This window comes from Anas platyrhynchos, chromosome 1, assembly GCF_047663525.1.
Source record: "Anas platyrhynchos isolate ZD024472 breed Pekin duck chromosome 1, IASCAAS_PekinDuck_T2T, whole genome shotgun sequence".
In the NCBI taxonomy this organism is placed as follows: domain Eukaryota; kingdom Metazoa; phylum Chordata; class Aves; order Anseriformes; family Anatidae; genus Anas; species Anas platyrhynchos.
In genome coordinates, this window is record NC_092587.1 from 110,203,207 (window position 1) to 110,222,138 (window position 18,932).

Below are 18,932 nucleotides of genomic sequence, written 5' to 3' on the forward strand. Positions count from 1 at the left end.
GAGCCCTCTTCTTCACTGCCTTGCAGCAGCGGCAGCTCCGGGCCTTTGATGGCCTCCTTATACTGCTCTTTGGGCTCTGCTGGTGGCTCAGGAAGAGGAGCCGTGAGCTGGGCAGCAGCAGCAGCAAGAACAGCAGGTCCACAAGTAAGGGGAAGAAGGAGGAGGAGGAAGAAGTCAAAGAACACAGTGACTGATGACACCTGTAAAGTGGGCAGAGTTTGGGCTGATTACCTCCAGTGGCCAGCACCATACAAAGCTGGCATGTGCAAGGTGGTGGAGGAGCTGGTGGATGAGCTTCTTGGTGCCTGCCAAAGGCTCTCCAGGAACACCTTCAATCCACAGATGCAGCCAGCAATCGTCATGGGCTGCCTCTACAAAGGCTGAAATGCCCAGGAAGACAACATCCTCTACTGCCTGCTCATGCCCCTGAGGCCTCCCCCTGGGTGCCTGCCTTCCACCCAGAGGTGGGCACTGTGGGGGAGATGCCAGCGAGCAACCCCAGCCTGTGCATGGAGATGCAGTGCACCTGCAGTAGGGAGAAGCTGATGGGGGACACGCTGTGCTTCCTTCACCACCCTGAGAATGAGCTGAGGAAAAAACAGGAACTCAGCCGGCTACTACCTGAAAGTAGTAGCTCCGGCTCCTACCTGAAAGTGGAGGAAACCACCGGCTGCTTCCAGATCTCACTGAATACAGCCTGGGAGCTTCTGCCACAGTCATGCCACTGCTGCCTGACGATGCTGCCCTCCTTATCCACCGAGTGGATAAGGAGGGCAGCATCGTCAAGATTCAAGATTCAAGATTACCAAGATTCAGTAGATAAACTTCAATTCTTTTCCCATTCCTGCTACAAATAAATGTTATTACTTCCAAATGAGCCACAACAATATCAGTTCTTTTATAACGATGAACAAACCCCACCCTGCCATGGGCAGGGACACCTCCCAGCAGACCAGGCTGCCCAAAGCCCCATCCAGCCTGGCCTTGAGCACCTCCAGGGATGGGGCACCCACAGCTTCTCTGGGCAGCCTGTGCCAGTGCCTCACTGTCCTCAGGGTAAAGAATTTCCTCCTCATATCTAATCTAATTGTACCCTCTTTTATTTTAAAACCATTACCCAAGAAAGTTCTGTCACTGCACTCCCTGACAGAGTCCCTCCCCAGCTTTCCTGCAGGCCCCCTTTAGGCACTGTAAGGTCACTGTAAGGTCTCCCCAGAGCCTTCTGTTCTTCTGGCTGAACAACCTCAGCTGCCTCAGCGTGTTTTCACAGGAGAGGTGCTCCAGCCCCTTCGTCCATCCATCCTTGGGGCCCTCCTCTGGACTCATTGTCATACTTGTGTGTCCTTCTTGTGCTGGGGGCCCCAGAGCTGAGCACAGGGCTCCAGGTGGAATCTCACAAGAGCAGAGAAGAGGGAGACAATCATCTCCCTCACCCTGCTGCCCACTCTGCTTTTGATGCAGCCCAGGATACAGCTGCCTTTCTGTGCCTCAAACCCACACTGCTGGCTCATGCTGAGCTTCTCATCAAACCAGCAGCCCCAGGACCTTCTCCTCAGGGCTGCTCTCAATCCATTCTTCACCCAGGGCCCAGGCGCAGGGCCTTGCACTTGGTCTTGTTGAACTCCATCAGGTTCTCACAGGTGCACCTCTTGAGCCGGGTCCCTCTAAATGGCATCCCTTCCCTCCAGCATGTCGACCGCACCACTCAGCTTGGGCTCACTGGCAAACTTGCTGCGGGTGCACTTGATCCCACTGCCCATGACACTAACAAAGACATGAAAAAGCAGTGGTCCCAAGACTGGTCCCTGAGGAACACCGCTCATGACTGTTCTGCACTTGGACATTGACTGCAATTCTTCAAGTGCAACCATCCAGCCAGTTCCTTATCCACCGAGTGGTCCAACATTTCTAGAAATATCAATATTTTAAATACATATCCTTTCATCAGTTCTGGACTCTGCTCTCTTGCTTTTCAGGGATGCCTCTCCAAAGCACTTGATTTCTCAGCACCTTCATGAATGTTAGCTCAGAAATTTAAGCACAGGTTGTTACTGCCTGGCAATGTAGGGCCTTTCCCTTGTAAGCATTCATCCTACTATGAAGGTGACATTCCCTTTCTGAGTCTTCTCTAATTAAAATGCTGTTATTTAATTAGGCTTTCTCAACTTGCCCTCAGAAGCCATCATTAGGAAGAGCATCCTCGGTGCATGCCAACATCACCCAGTCTTTTACTCTCTACAGCTAAGTACCTAGAGCTTGACTGTTACAGAAAACCATCACATTGATGTCAGAACAGTTGCTTGTCCTTCCTTCTGAGGAAAGAAATGCAAACTCAATCTGAGGTTACACCATAAAAATGTATATAATAATAATAAATGGACACAGGAGAACTGTAAAAGGTTTATTATGCAAACAACTGTTTTCAGAACAATCAGCCTATGAACTGTGAACAACTCTGAACAACTCTGAACCTGGAAGTGGGTGCCGCTCTCCCTGCTATCCCTGCGCTAGTGGGTCCTGCGCTAGGGTGCCGGCCCATCGCCTGCAACTGTCCTGTCTGAGCCGCAGGTGCAAGTTGGGCAGTGTGGGGGTGCTGAGGGCTGCCAGTCGGGTGGATTTGGCATGGCCGTGGCAGAGGCTGCTGCCAGCCCGGGACTTGCAAGTGGAGGTCTGGCAGCCCAGGGAAAGCGCGCAGCTGCCGCGTTTCGGTGCATAGGTGGCAAGGCGGGTCCCATGAGAGGCAGAAAGTGGTAGCGTGTGGGAGTAGGAGAGGCAGGTGGGCTCTGGCTGCTGCGTGCTGGCAGCTGGGGGGAGGCCGGAGGCTGTTGATTGTCCCTGCCTGCTGCCTCTGCAGCGGGGCCTGGCAGGGAGGGAGCATCCGTGCATGAGGCTGGATGGGCACCGCTAGCCTGGGGGGGGGCTTTTGCCCGGCGCTTTGGGAGAGGGGACCCTGGGGGGGCTGCTGTCTGCGTGTCTTCTTCTGCAGCTTTTTCCATCCCGTCCTTCTCCTGCCCAGCATCTGCTCCCCGCCCATGCTGGATGCCTGAGCTGCTGCTGCTGGGGCACTTTGCATCCAGATCCGCCTGTGTTGCAGGGGCAGCCGTGGCTTTCCTCTTCAGGGCGGCACGGCGATTGCAGTTGATGAGCAGGTGGGGAGAATACCTCTTGAAGTTGGGGCTGTGGTAGAGGAGTAACTAAAAAAATGCAAAGGAGGAGAGTTAGTTGCTACCATTTCCCAAAAATAATAAAAAATCGTTGATTGAGAAACCCAGCTACCATGACTCGACAGATGCTTCTGCGTAGCATTAACATAGAGGTAAAGGTAAGACTACCCTGCTAATATGCATCCGACAGTGGAAACAAGAATTCAGATATTGCACAGCAAGAGATCTTGCAACTATATTAAACTGAGTAGACTCCTCATAGCCCAATTTATTTATATTTCCATTCCATTAATTTAAACTCATTGAGTATAACCCAAATATAGTGTATCCACATTTCTACCACTCATCAATGCCACCTGACAAATACCTCGACACCAGCCTGAGAAAGACATTAAGTTTAGAACATTTACTGTCGTCCTCACCTCCTCTATTGCCAAGGCCTACTTTATTTAACCCCCCCTATCTCCCACTAGAATATCGTGAGTGTTGGTTCATGTGCGGAGCAAGTGATGTACCTTCCTATGAGCAGAAAACGCATCTTCTTCTGCCAGGAATTCGGGAAGCGAGGCAGATCTTTGGAAGTCCCATTTCATTTTGGTGAATCCGTACAGGTTAAGTTGACGAATGAAACTCTTCATATTGCCAGTCTCAAAAATTTTCTGAGGCCCGGTCCTTCCCAGCACTTCTACTTTAAACATTTCCTCATCGATCACAATACAGTTTCCACAGCGACCCCACCAAATGGTCTTAAACTCGTTGCTTTCAACTAGGTACCACAGTTTCGTTGGGAAACTGAGGAAGGAGAAGACATTGGTTTTGACAGCACGCTCCTCAGAAGAACTACCGCGTCTGCTCTCACGGTTATCAGTGGAAGCTGGGCAATCCTTTCCTCCCTCCGTTGATGCTGCAGCACCATCAGAAGCTGCTCCTCCATCCTGTCCCGGAGGCTCAGCAGAAGGGGACTCTGAGGATTCAACCGGCTTGTCTGGAGCAGCAACGGGTGAAGTTTCTGCTGGAAGCGGCTCCCTTTTAATTTCTTTTGTCTCATCTTCACTGAAACTTCCGCCTGAAGCCATTTCAGTGGCCAGCTCAGTCTTCGTCCTGCCAGTCAGCAAGTGAGACCCAGCTGGTCTGTCTGGGCGTTCTGGTGGGAGATGCTTGAACATCACCGTGACACCCGCAGTCACCACAGTGACATCACAGTGGAACGGCCAGAGCAGATGTTGCTGCCCAGCACTTGTTGCTGGTGCTGTACCACGGGTGTTTCCACTCCAAAGAAGCACATAAAGCTGTGTTGAAAGGGGATCGCTTCTTCCCTAGACCTTGCTTCCCCTTCCCCGTGTGATAGCTCCCTTCTGGCCTCCTTGATGTCCCTCTACGTTTTCCAGCTGGGGAGGGAAATCAGTTGCCCGAGCAATGTGAACTAAAGAATGTAGCAATCTCTTCCTAGTTTCCTGCCACTCCTTGAAAATGCTCTGTGATTTCCACAGCACCGCTTCTGCAAGGGAATAGCTGTGTACCCAGGCGATGCTCCTCAAGGTCAGCAGTCTCCCAGAGGCTGCTCTGCAGGTCCAACCAGAATAAAACCTATACAGATTTTGCTGATGACATAACAGAGTAGATGTACAACCCCTTGTTTCTTTGATCGGCTTCCTAGGCTTTGATTTGATATTTTAGCAGTGTGGAAAGCAACTCAACAAAACCAGTGACGTTCTCCAAGCCTTTTAAATCACACCCCTCTCTACAGGGTCAAATGGGTCCCTTTTTGGAAAGGAAAGGTTCGATGTCGAGGTAGTGTCTGGATGCACTATGGATGGAATAAATCCTAAGTTTGCAAATCATACTAACTATGAGGAGATGTGAGCTCCCTTGCGTATAGACAGGCCTTGTGGCGAGATCTTGACAAGTCCGAGTGCCAGGCAATCACTGACGTATGAAGTTTAACAGGGACAAGCGACAGATTCTTCACCTACATGTAGGTTGGGGCAACATTGCCTATGCATACAGAGTGGGGGATGAGCAGCCCTGCAGCAAGGGATCTGGGCACTGTGGTCAGTGGCAAGTTGAATAGGTATCAACAGCGTACCCTGCGGCCAGGAGGGCCACCCATACCCTGGGCTGCATCAGGCACGGCATTCCTAGCCAGCTGAGGGAAAGGATTGTCCTGCTCTGCTCTGCTCTGCTCTGCACTGATGTGGCTTCACCTCAAGCACTGTGTGCAGTTTTGGGTGCCACAAAATAAGAAGTACTGTTAGAGAGCTGTTAGAGAGTGTCCAAAGGAAGCTAGGAAAATGGTAAATGGAAGGTCTAGAGGGCAAAACGTGTGAGGAGCGGCTGAGCTCCCCTGGTTTGCTCAGCCCCGACAGGAGCAGGCTGAGGGGAGGCCTCATGGCAGCCTGCAGCTCCCTCAGGAGGGGAGCGGAGGGGCAGGCGCTGAGCTCTGCTCTCTGGGGACAGCGACAGGACCCGAGGGCACGGCATGGAGCTGGGGCAGGGCAGGGTCAGGCTGGGGGTTAGGGAAAGCTTCTGCACCCAGAGGGTGCTCGGGCACTGGGACAGGCTCCCCAGGGCAGTGGTCACAGCACTGAGCCTACAGAGTACAAGAAGCGTTTGGACAATGCTCTCAGACACATGGTCTAAATTTTGGGTGGTCCTGTGTGGAGCCAAGAATTGGACTTGATGATTCTGGTGGGTCGCTTCCAACTCAGGCTATTGGGTGATTATTTTATGATTATATACAGGAAGTGTAGCTCGTGTCATGTTGGAACTACAGCAAAAAGCAAAGTCAGCTCATGCAGGCCCACAGTTGCACCATTGCATGGTGCTTCTTATTAGATCAGCTCTTGAATTAAGTAAGCAACCTGGAGGTGAAAACCTCTTTTCTTACTTACCACTTCAGCAGTCCAGTTAACTTCAGTTTAGGCATTTTCCTAAGTGCTGCTTTTGTTTGGAGAAGAACATTTATTCAGTGTTTCTTTCCATTCCTAATATTTCCGGTTCCTAAAGGAAGTCACTGCTGGTCAATGATTGCACACTCCAGGCCCATTCTTTGGAAGGACAGTGGCCAAAAAGGCAGCCAGAGCAGATGTTGCTGTCCAGCACTTGTTGCTGGTGCTGTACCACGGGTGTTTCCACTCCAAAGAAGCACATAAAGCTGTGTTTCAAGGGGATCGCTTCTTACCTAGACCTTGCTTCCCCTGCTACTACCTGAAAGCAGCAGCTCCGGCTCCTACCTGAAAGTGGAGGAAAGCACCCGCTGGTTCCAGATCTCACTGAAAGCAGCCTGGGAGCTTCTGCCACAGTCCTGCCACTGCTGCCTGACGGTGCTGCGCTCCTGCTGCTCCCGCAGGCTCAGGCTGACCGGTGCCTCCAAGAGCACTACATCAAAAGGATGCTTGGTGTGCAGCTAGATGACTCAGACACCTCCCTGAGCATCAAGTAGGCTGCAGCCAGCTTCAGCAGCAGCACGGCACCACCAAAGAGTTGTGCTGCAGCAGAGATGCAGTTTGTCAGGCACATGGCCAGGCATGCCTGCCACCACTGCTTCCACCTCAGATGTCTGCAGATCTGCACCCGCATGCTGGTGGGCAAAGGCTTTTCTCCCCCCATGCCTTGAAGAAGGTTGGGTTCCAGCACCTGACGCCAAGAGCTCTGTCTAGCCTGGTGCAGGAGAGATTGCCCCCTGTCGCCGGTTGATCCTCCTGTGGCACCTCTGCTCTTGCCTTGACCACTTGCTGTTAGGCAATGAGAGGGTGTCTGAGGAGATGCTCTTGTCCCCAGCCTTCTGAACAGATGGCCCACTCAACTTCTGCTAGCTCCTGGCTCCTGGAGCTGCAAGATGGGCTCAGCAGAAGGTTCCTCCTCCTCCACTGACATTGGAAAAGGTCCTCTCACATACAGTTGGGTTTGCAGGGCTCACAGCTGGTGGCAGATGATGACCTGCTACCAGAGGAAGAAGAGGGCAGGATGCGGGAGACAGAAAGGAGAGACAAAGCCCTGTGAAGCAGCCTGCTGACAAGAGAGGCAACGTTCTCCCCTGTGCAGAAGCTGGCAATAGCTGTGATCTTGTAGCCAGCATAGTCATTGATTTTCACCCTGCCTTCCTCTCACGTGGCCTGGCACAGCCTGAGTGGCCATTTTGCCACAGGCTCAGACATTTCCCCTCGCAGCTGCAGCTGCTCAGGGACCACGCGAGAGGTACTGCTGATAAACTGCGTTGTGCTTGCTGAGGGCTGGGCAATCCTGTGCCTTGGGCACATCAGACATGCAGAAGACACTGCTCAGCAGGCAGTGGCAATTACTCCCACACATTTTCTCCACAGTCAAACCACAGTTTGGGGAGCCTTATCCCATGCAGTGGAAGAAGATAGTGCCGGGAGGCTTGCAACAGAGACAGCTGTTAGCACCCGGGCACTGACCACTCAAACTCTTGTTGAGAGTCCATTCCCACTGGCAGTTTCAACCTGTGCACAGGTGCCAATAAATTGTTCACGTGAACTAACGCTCGAGGGTCCTTGAGTATCTGTGCAGGACTTTGTTGGGGACACATTGCATCGGGTGCTGTGTGCACTGCTGCCGCAGAACTGAGGAGCATTTTCCAGAAATAGAATAACAGACTGGTTGAGGTTGGAATGGACCTCTGGAGGCCACCTGGTCCAACCCCTCTGCCCAAGCAAGGCCGCCTAGAACAGGCTGCTCAAGTCCACGCCTAAGACCTGATGAACACATGCCTGTTGGTCTCACTTCAGTGCCTGGTAAAATTACAGAGAAGATTATTCTGGGAGTTACTGAAAACACGCTTGAGAGACAATGCAGTCATTGAGCAGAGCCAACACAGATTCATGAGGGAAAAGTCCTGTTTAATTACCTGAATTTCCTTGTATGACAAGGTCACCCACCTAGCTGACCAAAGGAAGACAGTGGATGTAGTCTTTTTTGCATTGCAGCAAAGCTTTCAGGACTCCCAGACTCCCTCCAAACGCCCCAGAGCCAGCAGGCTGGGAGCGGGCAAGAGATTGGGAGGAGACATCACCTGGGAAGCTGACCTAAACCCACCAAAGTGATATTGCACAGCATGTGGTGTCACCCTGCAACAAAAGGTGGGGAAGGGGAAGGGGTGAGGTTGGAGGTGTCTGTGCATGCAGACGTCTGTCCTCCTAAACCACCACTATATGTATTGAGACCCTGCTTCCCAGGATGGGCCCGAGCATTGCTCATTGATGGGAATTAGAGAATAATTGTTTTTTCTCCTTCCCTTGTTGCTTCCATGTGGCCTTAGCTTGTTTTCTTCTTCTTCCTTTTCACTTTAATTAAAATATCCATCTCTTTCCCCCCCTCCCCACTTTTTTTCCCCCCCTTTCCATCATACTCTCTTTCTGTGAGAAGGGGGAGTGAGAGAGCAGCTGAACTGGAGTTCAGCTGCCCGGCGGGGTAAAAACACCACAATTAGTTAGGCCGCAGCATTTGAGTCCATGTGTTACCAAGAGTGAATCAGATGTTATTGGTTATTTTGTTCAACACCACTTGCACTCCAGTCAAGATTTCAAATTTTATGCCGGAAGTTTGTTCTTCTATGAACCTAGACATGAGTTCAGTATGGTAATCTGAAAATAGAAAGTAAGATGAAACTAAGGAGATAAAAGGGGAAAAGTGATCTAATTTTCCTTCTAATCTTTTCTATTTTTTTTAACTCCTCACTAAGTCTAGCATCATCCTAACAATCAGAGGAGGTACAATTTTAGGGAAAAAATTAAAAGTAGGCTGAGATAAAAAAAAAGTCCCAAAACTCAATGATCTCCTTCTACCTCCCTCCCCCGCAATGTTAGCAATCGAAGATAAACTGTTCAGTAAAGACTTTCTCCATAAATACAACAGAGATTTAATCAACATAATTATCATTACTGGACTAAGTACAAATTCAAGTATATAAGAATTCTTCAGATTCTTCTATTTCCTCTCTTAATGACATTACCGTCACTCCCTCTTAACAACTAACTCTCTTCAAGCCTGTGTAGGTCTAATTCTGTTTGACCATTGTTCTCCCTGAACAGGGTTTTGTTCAAGTGCATGAAATCCAGTTTCAGTTCTGCTAACCAAGGCATCCTTCCCCTGTCATGCCCTGCCCCTATTCTGGAGAGGGTTGGAGATAAAATCGTTCTAGTGTTATGGACTTCAAATAAAGCGCAATGCCTTCAGTGGCTTGCTTTACCTTGAATCGCTGATACCCATTCCAAAGCAATTTCTGGAAGTCTTTACACATCTTCAAATTGTCATATCCCGTTTTGTCACGGAACAATTTCCTAGTTGTGAAAACCTTCTTTGCACTAGAGTGCAAACCTGCAAGAGCTAATCTCAAAATAATGCCATTTTCTAGGCTAACAAAGTGTTAGTGAATCCGATTTTTCTAAATGTGCATCTCTTAAAACTACAGGAATCATCAAGTTCTATTCTGATCTTCCCTAGTGCAATGGAGATGAACTTCTTCAGGTCAGTTTCAGATTGGAGAGAAGAAAAAACAACTGCATAGCACTTACCTTTTAAGGTTTAGTGACAAAATCAATCTTGTAACTGTTATGAAAATAGTCAAAACCTTAAAATGGCAACTAGAGGATGGTGACCAATTTGGTAACACTTAAAAACGATGCTCAGAAAACTGTAAGCACAGAACTGTGGAAAATCAAGCCCTTTAAGATTGGCCACCTTAGATATCCATAAGTGACTAAGCTCTACGTGTTAATCTTCAAAAGCTTGTAGTTAGGTTGTATTTTATTCTCTACTCATTTAAATTAAAGCATTACCAAGATTCAGCAGATGAACTTCAATTCTTTTCCCATTCCTGCTACAAATAAATGTTATTACTTCCGAATGAGCCACAACAATATCAGTCCTTTTATAACGATGAACAAACCCCACCCTGCCATGGGCAGGGACACCTCCCAGCAGACCAGGCTGCCCAAAGCCCCATCCAGCCTGGCCTTGAGCACCTCCAGGGATGGGGCACCCACAGCTTCTCTGGGCAGCCTGTGCCAGTGCCTCACTGTCCTCAGGGTAAAGAATTTCCTCCTCATATCTAATCTAATTGTACCCTCTTTTATTTTAAAACCATTACCCAAGAAAGTTCTGTCACTGCACTCCCTGACAGAGTCCCTCCCCAGCTTTCCTGCAGGCCCCCTTTAGGCACTGTAAGGTCACTGTAAGGTCTCCCCAGAGCCTTCTGTTCTTCTGGCTGAACAACCTCAGCTGCCTCAGCGTGTTTTCACAGGAGAGGTGCTCCAGCCCCTTCGTCCATCCATCCTTGGGGCCCTCCTCTGGACTCATTGTCATACTTGTGTGTCCTTCTTGTGCTGGGGGCCCCAGAGCTGAGCACAGGGCTCCAGGTGGAATCTCACAAGAGCAGAGAAGAGGGAGACAATCATCTCCCTCACCCTGCTGCCCACTCTGCTTTTGATGCAGCCCAGGATACAGCTGCCTTTCTGTGCCTCAAACCCACACTGCTGGCTCATGCTGAGCTTCTCATCAAACCAGCAGCCCCAGGGCCTTCTCCTCAGGGCTGCTCTCAATCCATTCTTCACCCAGGGCCCAGGCGCAGGGCCTTGCACTTGGTCTTGTTGAACTCCATCAGGTTCTCACAGGTGCACCTCTTGAGCCGGGTCCCTCTAAATGGCATCCCTTCCCTCCAGCATGTCGACCGCACCACTCAGCTTGGGCTCACTGGCAAACTTGCTGCGGGTGCACTTGATCCCACTGCCCATGACACTAACAAAGACATGAAAAAGCAGTGGTCCCAAGACTGGTCCCTGAGGAACACCGCTCATGACTGTTCTGCACTTGGACATTGACTGCAATTCTTCAAGTGCAACCATCCAGCCAGTTCCTTATCCACCGAGTGGTCCAACATTTCTAGAAATATCAATATTTTAAATACATATCCTTTCATCAGTTCTGGACTCTGCTCTCTTGCTTTTCAGGGATGCCTCTCCAAAGCACTTGATTTCTCAGCACCTTCATGAATGTTAGCTCAGAAATTTAAGCACAGGTTGTTACTGCCTGGCAATGTAGGGCCTTTCCCTTGTAAGCATTCATCCTACTATGAAGGTGACATTCCCTTTCTGAGTCTTCTCTAATTAAAATGCTGTTATTTAATTAGGCTTTCTCAACTTGCCCTCAGAAGCCATCATTAGGAAGAGCATCCTCGGTGCATGCCAACATTACCCAGTCTTTTACTCTCTACAGCTAAGTACCTAGAGCTTGACTGTTACAGAAAACCATCACATTGATGTCAGAACAGTTGCTTGTCCTTCCTTCTGAGGAAAGAAAAGCAAACTCAATCTGAGGTTACACCATAAAAATGTATATAATAATAATAAATGGACACAGGAGAACTGTAAAAGGTTTATTATGCAAACAACTATTTTCAGAACAATCAGCCTATGAACTGTGAACAACTCTGAACAACTCTGAACCTGGAAGTGGGTGCCGCTCTCCCTGCTATCCCTGCACTAGTGGGTCCTGCGCTAGGGTGCCGGCCCATCGCCTGCAGCTGTCCTGTCTGAGCCGCAGGTGCAAGTTGGGCAGTGTGGGGGTGCTGAGGGCTGCCAGTCGGGTGGATTTGGCATGGCCGTGGCAGAGGCTGCTGCCAGCCCGGGACTTGCAAGTGGACGCAAGGGAGGTCTGGCAGCCTCGGGAAAGCGCGCAGCTGCCGCGTTTCGGTGCATAGGTGGCAAGGCGGGTCCCATGAGAGGCAGAAAGTGGTAGCGTGTGGGAGTAGGAGAGGCAGGTGGGCTCTGGCTGCTGCGTGCTGGCAGCTGGGGGGAGGCCGGAGGCTGTTGATTGTCCCTGCCTGCTGCCTCTGCAGCGGGGCCTGGCAGGGAGGGAGCATCCGTGCATGAGGCTGGATGGGCACCGCTAGCCTGGGGGGGGGCTTTTGCCCGGCGCTTTGGGAGAGGGGACCCTGGGGGGGCTGCTGTCTGCGTGTCTTCTTCTGCAGCTTTTTCCATCCCGTCCTTCTCCTGCCCAGCATCTGCTCCCCGCCCATGCTGGATGCCTGAGCTGCTGCTGCTGGGGCACTTTGCATCCAGATCCGCCTGTGTTGCAGGGGCAGCCGTGGCTTTCCTCTTCAGGGCGGCACGGCGATTGCAGTTGATGAGCAGGTGGGGAGAATACCTCTTGAAGTTGGGGCTGTGGTAGAGGAGTAACTAAAAAAATGCAAAGGAGGAGAGTTAGTTGCTACCATTTCCCAAAAATAATAAAAAATCGTTGATTGAGAAACCCAGCTACCATGACTCGACAGATGCTTCTGCGTAGCATTAACATAGAGGTAAAGGTAAGACTACCCTGCTAATATGCATCCGACAGTGGAAACAAGAATTCAGATATTGCACAGCAAGAGATCTTGCAACTATATTAAACTGAGTAGACTCCTCATAGCCCAATTTATTTATATTTCCATTCCATTAATTTAAACTCATTGAGTATAACCCAAATATAGTGTATCCACATTTCTACCACTCATCAATGCCACCTGACAAATACCTCGACACCAGCCTGAGAAAGACATTAAGTTTAGAACATTTACTGTCGTCCTCACCTCCTCTATTGCCAAGGCCTACTTTATTTAACCCCCCCTATCTCCCACTAGAATATCGTGAGTGTTGGTTCATGTGTGGAGCAAGTGATGTACCTTCCTATGAGCAGAAAATGCATCTTCTTCTGCCAGGAATTCGGGAAGCGAGGCAGATCTTTGGAAGTCCCATTTCATTTTGGTGAATCCGTACAGGTTAAGTTGACGAATGAAACTCTTCATATTGCCAGTCTCAAAAATTTTCTGCGGCCCGGTCCTTCCCAGCACTTCTACTTTAAACATTTCCTCATCGATCACAATACAGTTTCCACAGCGACCCCACCAAATGGTCTTAAACTCGTCGCTTTCAACTAGGTACCACAGTTTCTTTGGGAAACTGAGGAAGGAGAAGACATTGGTTTTGACAGCACGCTCCTCAGAAGAACTACCGCGTCTGCTCTCACGGTTATCAGTGGAAGCTGGGCAATCCTTTCCTCCCTCCGTTGATGCTGCAGCACCATCAGAAGCTGCTCCTCCATCCTGTCCCGGAGGCTCAGCAGAAGGGGACTCTGAGGATTCAACCGGCTTGTCTGGAGCAGCAACGGGTGAAGTTTCTGCTGGAAGCGGCTCCCTTTTAATTTCTTTTGTCTCATCTTCGCTGAAACTTCCGCCTGAAGCCATTTCAGTGGCCAGCTCAGTCTTCGTCCTGCCAGTCAGCAAGTGAGACCCAGCTGGTCTGTCTGGGCGTTCTGGTGGGAGATGCTTGAACATCACCGTGACACCCGCAGTCACCACAGTGACATCACAGTGGAACGGCCAGAGCAGATGTTGCTGCCCAGCACTTGTTGCTGGTGCTGTACCACGGGTGTTTCCACTCCAAAGAAGCACATAAAGCTGTGTTGAAAGGGGATCGCTTCTTCCCTAGACCTTGCTTCCCCTTCCCCGTGTGATAGCTCCCTTCTGGCCTCCTTGATGTCCCTCTACGTTTTCCAGCTGGGGAGGGAAATCAGTTGCCCGAGCAATGTGAACTAAAGAATGTAGCAATCTCTTCCTAGTTTCCTGCCACTCCTTGAAAATGCTCTGTGATTTCCACAGCACCGCTTCTGCAAGGGAATAGCTGTGTACCCAGGCGATGCTCCTCAAGGTCAGCAGTCTCCCAGAGGCTGCTCTGCAGGTCCAACCAGAATAAAACCTATACAGATTTTGCTGATGACATAACAGAGTAGATGTACAACCCCTTGTTTCTTTGATTGGCTTCCTAGGCTTTGATTTGATATTTTAGCAGTGTGGAAAGCAACTCAACAAAACCAGTGACGTTCTCCAAGCCTTTTAAATCACACCCCTCTCTACAGGGTCAAATGGGTCCCTTTTTGGAAAGGAAAGGTTCGATGTCGAGGTAGTGTCTGGATGCACTATGGATGGAATAAATCCTAAGTTTGCAAATCATACTAACTATGAGGAGATGTGAGCTCCCTTGTGTATAGACAGGCCTTGTGGCGAGATCTTGACAAGTCCGAGTGCCAGGCAATCACTGACGTATGAAGTTTAACAGGGACAAGCGACAGATTCTTCACCTACGTGTAGGTTGGGGCAACATTGCCTATGCATACAGAGTGGGGGATGAGCAGCCCTGCAGCAAGGGATCTGGGCACTGTGGTCAGTGGCAAGTTGAATAGGTATCAACAGCGTACCCTGCGGCCAGGAGGGCCACCCATACCCTGGGCTGCATCAGGCACGGCATTCCTAGCCAGCTGAGGGAAAGGATTGTCCTGCTCTGCTCTGCTCTGCTCTGCTCTGCACTGATGTGGCTTCACCTCAAGCACTGTGTGCAGTTTTGGGTGCCACAAAATAAGAAGTACATAGAGCTGTTAGAGAGTGTCCAAAGGAAGCTAGGGAAATGGTAAATGGAAGGTCTAGAGGGCAAAACGTGTGAGGAGCGGCTGAGCTCCCCTGGTTTGCTCAGCCCCGACAGGAGCAGGCTGAGGGGAGGCCTCATGGCAGCCTGCAGCTCCCTCAGGAGGGGAGCGGAGGGGCAGGCGCTGAGCTCTGCTCTCTGGGGACAGCGACAGGACCCGAGGGCACGGCATGGAGCTGGGGCAGGGCAGGGTCAGCCTGGGGGTTAGGGAAAGCTTCTGCACCCAGAGGGTGCTCGGGCACTGGGACAGGCTCCCCAGGGCAGTGGTCACAGCACTGAGCCTACGGAGTACAAGAAGCGTTTGGACAATGCTCTCAGACACATGGTCTAAATTTTGGGTGGTCCTGTGTGGAGCCAAGAATTGGACTTGATGATTCTGGTGGGTCGCTTCCAACTCAGGATGTTCTGTGATCCTATGATTCTATGTTTCTGCATGCTTTTTGCAACTTCTGTGCTAGCTCAGGGCAGTATTTACCATTTCTTGCCCAGCATCAAATATGCAGCTTATCCTCAGGAGAAAGCACAAAATCAAATTGTTCCTATATGAAAATTAACAAGGGCTCCATGGGGCTCCCTCCCTGCAGCTCATGCCTTGACCTAGATACGTGCTATATGCAGACTGGTGAGTGCCTGATGGTGGGCATCTCCTAGGCAAGAAGTGCAGCTTCCAGCAGTGGATGTCTAGGCCGATGGGTGTTGCTTGGCAGGTGACATGGGATGTCCTCACTGCAAACCACTCACCCACGCTTACCCGTCAAATTGAGCCTGTCTGTGGTGCCTCAGGAGCCGCTGGAGGCAAATGGAGCCTGGGAAATGCCAAAGGAGAAGTTAATAAGTGACACTTCCCTCGGAGATTGAGTGTCCTGAAGAGAGAGGTTGTGTTTGCACAAACGACCTCAGGGTATAATCTGTGTCTCTGAAAGAACTGCTGAATGCCAGCTTTTTAGCACAGAGCAGGTAGAGATGTCCTTCATATGTGCTTATTTTTTGTGTTAGGTGGGAAAATGTAACTTTAGCCTTCAGCCAGCTCTATACTACTGATCATGGATAAGCCCCATGTCGGTGCGTGTGGTTACATGCAGCAAAGGCTTGTTAGAAGCCATCTCAACAGACAGCCATGTTTTGCTCTCTCCTAGAGTCACTGCACTAATTATTAACTAAGAAAAACAAACACAGAGTGGCAGGCAGAGGGAAGACAACAAGTAGATAAGAAGCAATTCTCCCATAGCTTGAACCTCTCGAAAGCAGGGCTGCAGCTGGATCACCCAACTCTTTCTTCTCCAGCCCATCACCCCCCTCCAGCTCTGCTGACTTGTTTTCTGCCCTCTCCCACCCTGGGGCTGTTTTTTTGGCACTTCACAAGGAATGACTTCAGGAGCTGACCCAGCTGAAAAATAATTAACTTATTTGCCAGGCTGGTTTTCAGCTAGAGCAGCTCCCTTAGCCCAGACAGTTTCTCATTTAAGAGAGGGGACAGGAGGGCAGAGGTGGAGTGCAGCGTCCCTGTCCCCTCCCAGCTCCCACAGCCAAAGCCAGGTCCTGCAGAACTGCACCCCCAGACGCTCTTCTCCCAGGTGGGACCTTTCAGGACAGCTCACAAACAGAAATCAAAGGCTTTGTTCTTTGTCTCAATGTGAAAACAGGTTTCAGATGTGAAAGTGCACAAATCTCTGCACATGCTTGCTTCAGTAAGGGGTCTGCCTCAGCCCTTGTAGCAGACCTTGCTCAATACTTCATGTGCATGTCCCCAGAGGCAGCAAAATCTCTGTTTCCTGTGTGTGGGAGAACAAGGACACAGTGAGCCTGTGCTAAGGTGTAATCACAGTTGGCAGGAATGGAGCCGAGCTTTGTCAGTGCGTGGTGGTAGCTGTGACAGGTTACCAGTGCTTCTCTCCCAAATCTCTGAAAGGTATCACTGCTATTAACATTTCTGCAGTCTTGGGGCTCTGGCAACTGCACTAGGTGGCTGGGTGCAAAACCCCATGTGAAAAAACGTTGATGCCTGGGCAGTGAGAGTGTTTGAGAATATAAAGCTACCAAAACAATGTGTCCTGGATGATGCTGTGTAGCCAAGAGAATTTCATATGCAGAAACATGTCTGAATAATTATTATTTAGTCATTATTTCCTATAACAGAGTGAAACAATTCAGAAAAAAAAGACTTAAAAAAAAAAATAATCAGCAAAAACTGCCCAGAACTAGGAGGAAAACACTTGTTTTGTGTGTGTAAGTGTATCACAGTACATAAAAGAAAGACAGCTCTTTGCCTCACCAGTGGTTTTTGTTCTCCCAGGCTTTTGTTAGGCCAGTTCTGATGCCAGCATGACCTCTTCGTTTTGAAGGAACATGTAGCAAGGCAAAGCCCCAAGGACATCTGGGGCTACTGCAACCTCAGTGACCCATGGCCCACATCTGAGGGCATGGTTTAGATAAAATGAGAATGCGTCTGGTCCCTTTCCCAAAACTGAAACCAGTTACCCTTCATGAGCTTGGAAAATAGTTGGAACTGCTGCTTTTAAAGCCATGCCTTATCCATTCCAGCAGCTGTGTTATGGGTTTCTCTTCTGACGTGTGTGTTCCCCTGGGCTCAGGTGCCTCTGGGCAGAAGCAGGAGGAGGTGGGCTCTGCAGCCTCCCCTTGGGGAGGGACTCGGTGTGCCTCACAGCCAAAACTGCACTGTGGCAATCTCGGCAGATATTTCAGTGTCTGTCCTATCAAGAAACCACCAGGAAAGGGAAGTGGGAGGATTATTTGGGGTCTACATCTGCTGTCTTTACTGTACATCCATGGAAATGGAACTGGGGCAAAGCAGAGCTCCAGAGCAGGACTGGTTGTCTTGTGCATGATATATTACCATGCCCCAGGGGCTCCTTTCACAGCTTTTCATTTAAATATTTATCCATGGATGCATCTGGATGTGACCCCCCGTCCTTTTGTGGCGGCTGGGTGAGGAAGAGAGCCTTTGGGAGCACCGGGAGTTTCACTTGGAGCTGTGCTGATGGCTTCGCATCAGCAGCACCTGGTTAAAAAATACTTGCCTTGTTATCCTGGGATCCCTCTGGACACAGTTATTCATCACTGGTGCTTCACAGAGCGCCTGTCAGGTTGTAGATTCAGCTCCTTAAGGCTGCTGAAATGAGGCATAAATCCGTGCAGTTGTTATCCACGGCTGTCGCTCCGCTTCTCCGCCGGCTCCGATGTCACGCTGACTTGTGGAGGGGGCAGGGACAGGGCAGGGCTGTCTGTGCGAATTCAGCAAGGAGCTGACAGTGCTGTGGTACGGTTTCTCTCTAATCTGGCAAATCCCATGGATGCTCAGGGTTTTCTTTTTTGTCAGAGCTGTGCCCTCTTTTCCAAGTGGAAAAGATGACATATTTAGGTCTGCTCTCCAGAAGGACACTTTAAACTACCTACAGCTGACTGCAGTCCCCGAGTTTTCATGTGTGGAGCCACCAGCAAAGGAGTCACAGGTCTAAGGTATGTGCTGGCCTCAGCTCCAAGACATGTCTGAGCAGAACTGTGGCCTGACCCCTGCAATGCTCATGCCTGGAGCAATAGGTAGAGTGATGAGAGATGCTTGTGCTCCAGCCTCTCCGTTTGAGGAGCGAGGCTGGCAGATGGCCTGGGGCTGTGATTAGAGCATGTAGCACACTCACTGTGCCTGCGAGTGACAGCAAAATGCTCCCTTCCCCCTCAGCCCAGGTTTTTCCTGGGTTTGTTCTTGCATTTCAGATTCTTCACTTTGGACAGGAGAGGCAGCGCTTCTCCCCAGGGGCTGCACACCCAGGCATGCCTCAGCTGCTGAAAGGCACAGCGTCTCACTCAGCAGATCCTGTGTGACGGTGCTGATGCTGCTACCTGGCCTCAGGTCCAGATGCAGCTGGGAGCCCTGGGATGGGAACGTGAGGTCTGTCTGCACCCAACCCTGCAGTACCTGGGGACGCCGCATACCCGCAGCTCCCACTGCCTTCTCTGCTTGTGGAGATGAGTCCCTGAATGAGCCATCACAAGGCTTTAAATATAGCACAGTTTCCTGTGGGGATGAAACCCTCTGTAGCACAAAGAATTGGAGACCTTTCATGTGAATCTGAATCCAGACATTCCTCTGACGAACAAGCCCAGACTCCCACCGCCTCCACCAGTGACAGGGGCCTGATCCATGTTGTGAGGGTTTTCCCACTGCAGGAAATCCCACCTGGCCTGTGCACTTATTTTTAGTTGTGAGGGAAAACCTCTCTTTGCCTTCAGACAATTCACATCAGCGTGAATAAAAAGCTTTCCAGAAAGCCACCCA

General features: G+C 50.3%; 2 protein-coding genes across 2 annotated transcripts; both read right to left on the minus strand.

Annotated features, from left to right (window-relative positions):
* Window positions 1–2,461: 2,461 nt before the first annotated feature.
* Window positions 2,462–4,798, minus strand: LOC140001455 (uncharacterized). Its single transcript, XM_072033063.1, has 2 exons — window positions 3,680–4,798; window positions 2,462–3,194 (listed from the first exon to the last, which is right to left on the minus strand). Exons 1-2 carry the CDS (start codon window positions 4,328–4,330, stop codon window positions 2,523–2,525), a joined length of 1,323 nt encoding a protein of 440 aa, XP_071889164.1. The 5' UTR covers window positions 4,331–4,798; the 3' UTR covers window positions 2,462–2,522.
* A 6,779-nt stretch (window positions 4,799–11,577) lies between these two features.
* On the minus strand, window positions 11,578–13,924 carry LOC113842342 (uncharacterized). Its single transcript, XM_027449200.3, has 2 exons — window positions 12,844–13,924; window positions 11,578–12,358 (listed from the first exon to the last, which is right to left on the minus strand). Exons 1-2 carry the CDS (start codon window positions 13,492–13,494, stop codon window positions 11,678–11,680), a joined length of 1,332 nt encoding a protein of 443 aa, XP_027305001.3. The 5' UTR covers window positions 13,495–13,924; the 3' UTR covers window positions 11,578–11,677.
* Window positions 13,925–18,932: the final 5,008 nt, after the last annotated feature.

Excerpts from the sequence above, each read along its gene's own strand:
- LOC113842342 (XM_027449200.3), bottom strand. The coding sequence starts at position 13,494 with ATGTTCAAGCATCTCCCACCAGAACGCCCAGACAGACCAGCTGGGTCT. Across the intron at positions 12,359-12,843 it reads CATTTTCTGCTCATAGGAAG|TTACTCCTCTACCACAGCCC; the intron begins GTACATCACTTG and ends GCATTTTTTTAG.
- LOC140001455 (XM_072033063.1), bottom strand. The coding sequence starts at position 4,330 with ATGTTCAAGCATCTCCCACCAGAACGCCCAGACAGACCAGCTGGGTCT. Across the intron at positions 3,195-3,679 it reads CGTTTTCTGCTCATAGGAAG|TTACTCCTCTACCACAGCCC; the intron begins GTACATCACTTG and ends GCATTTTTTTAG.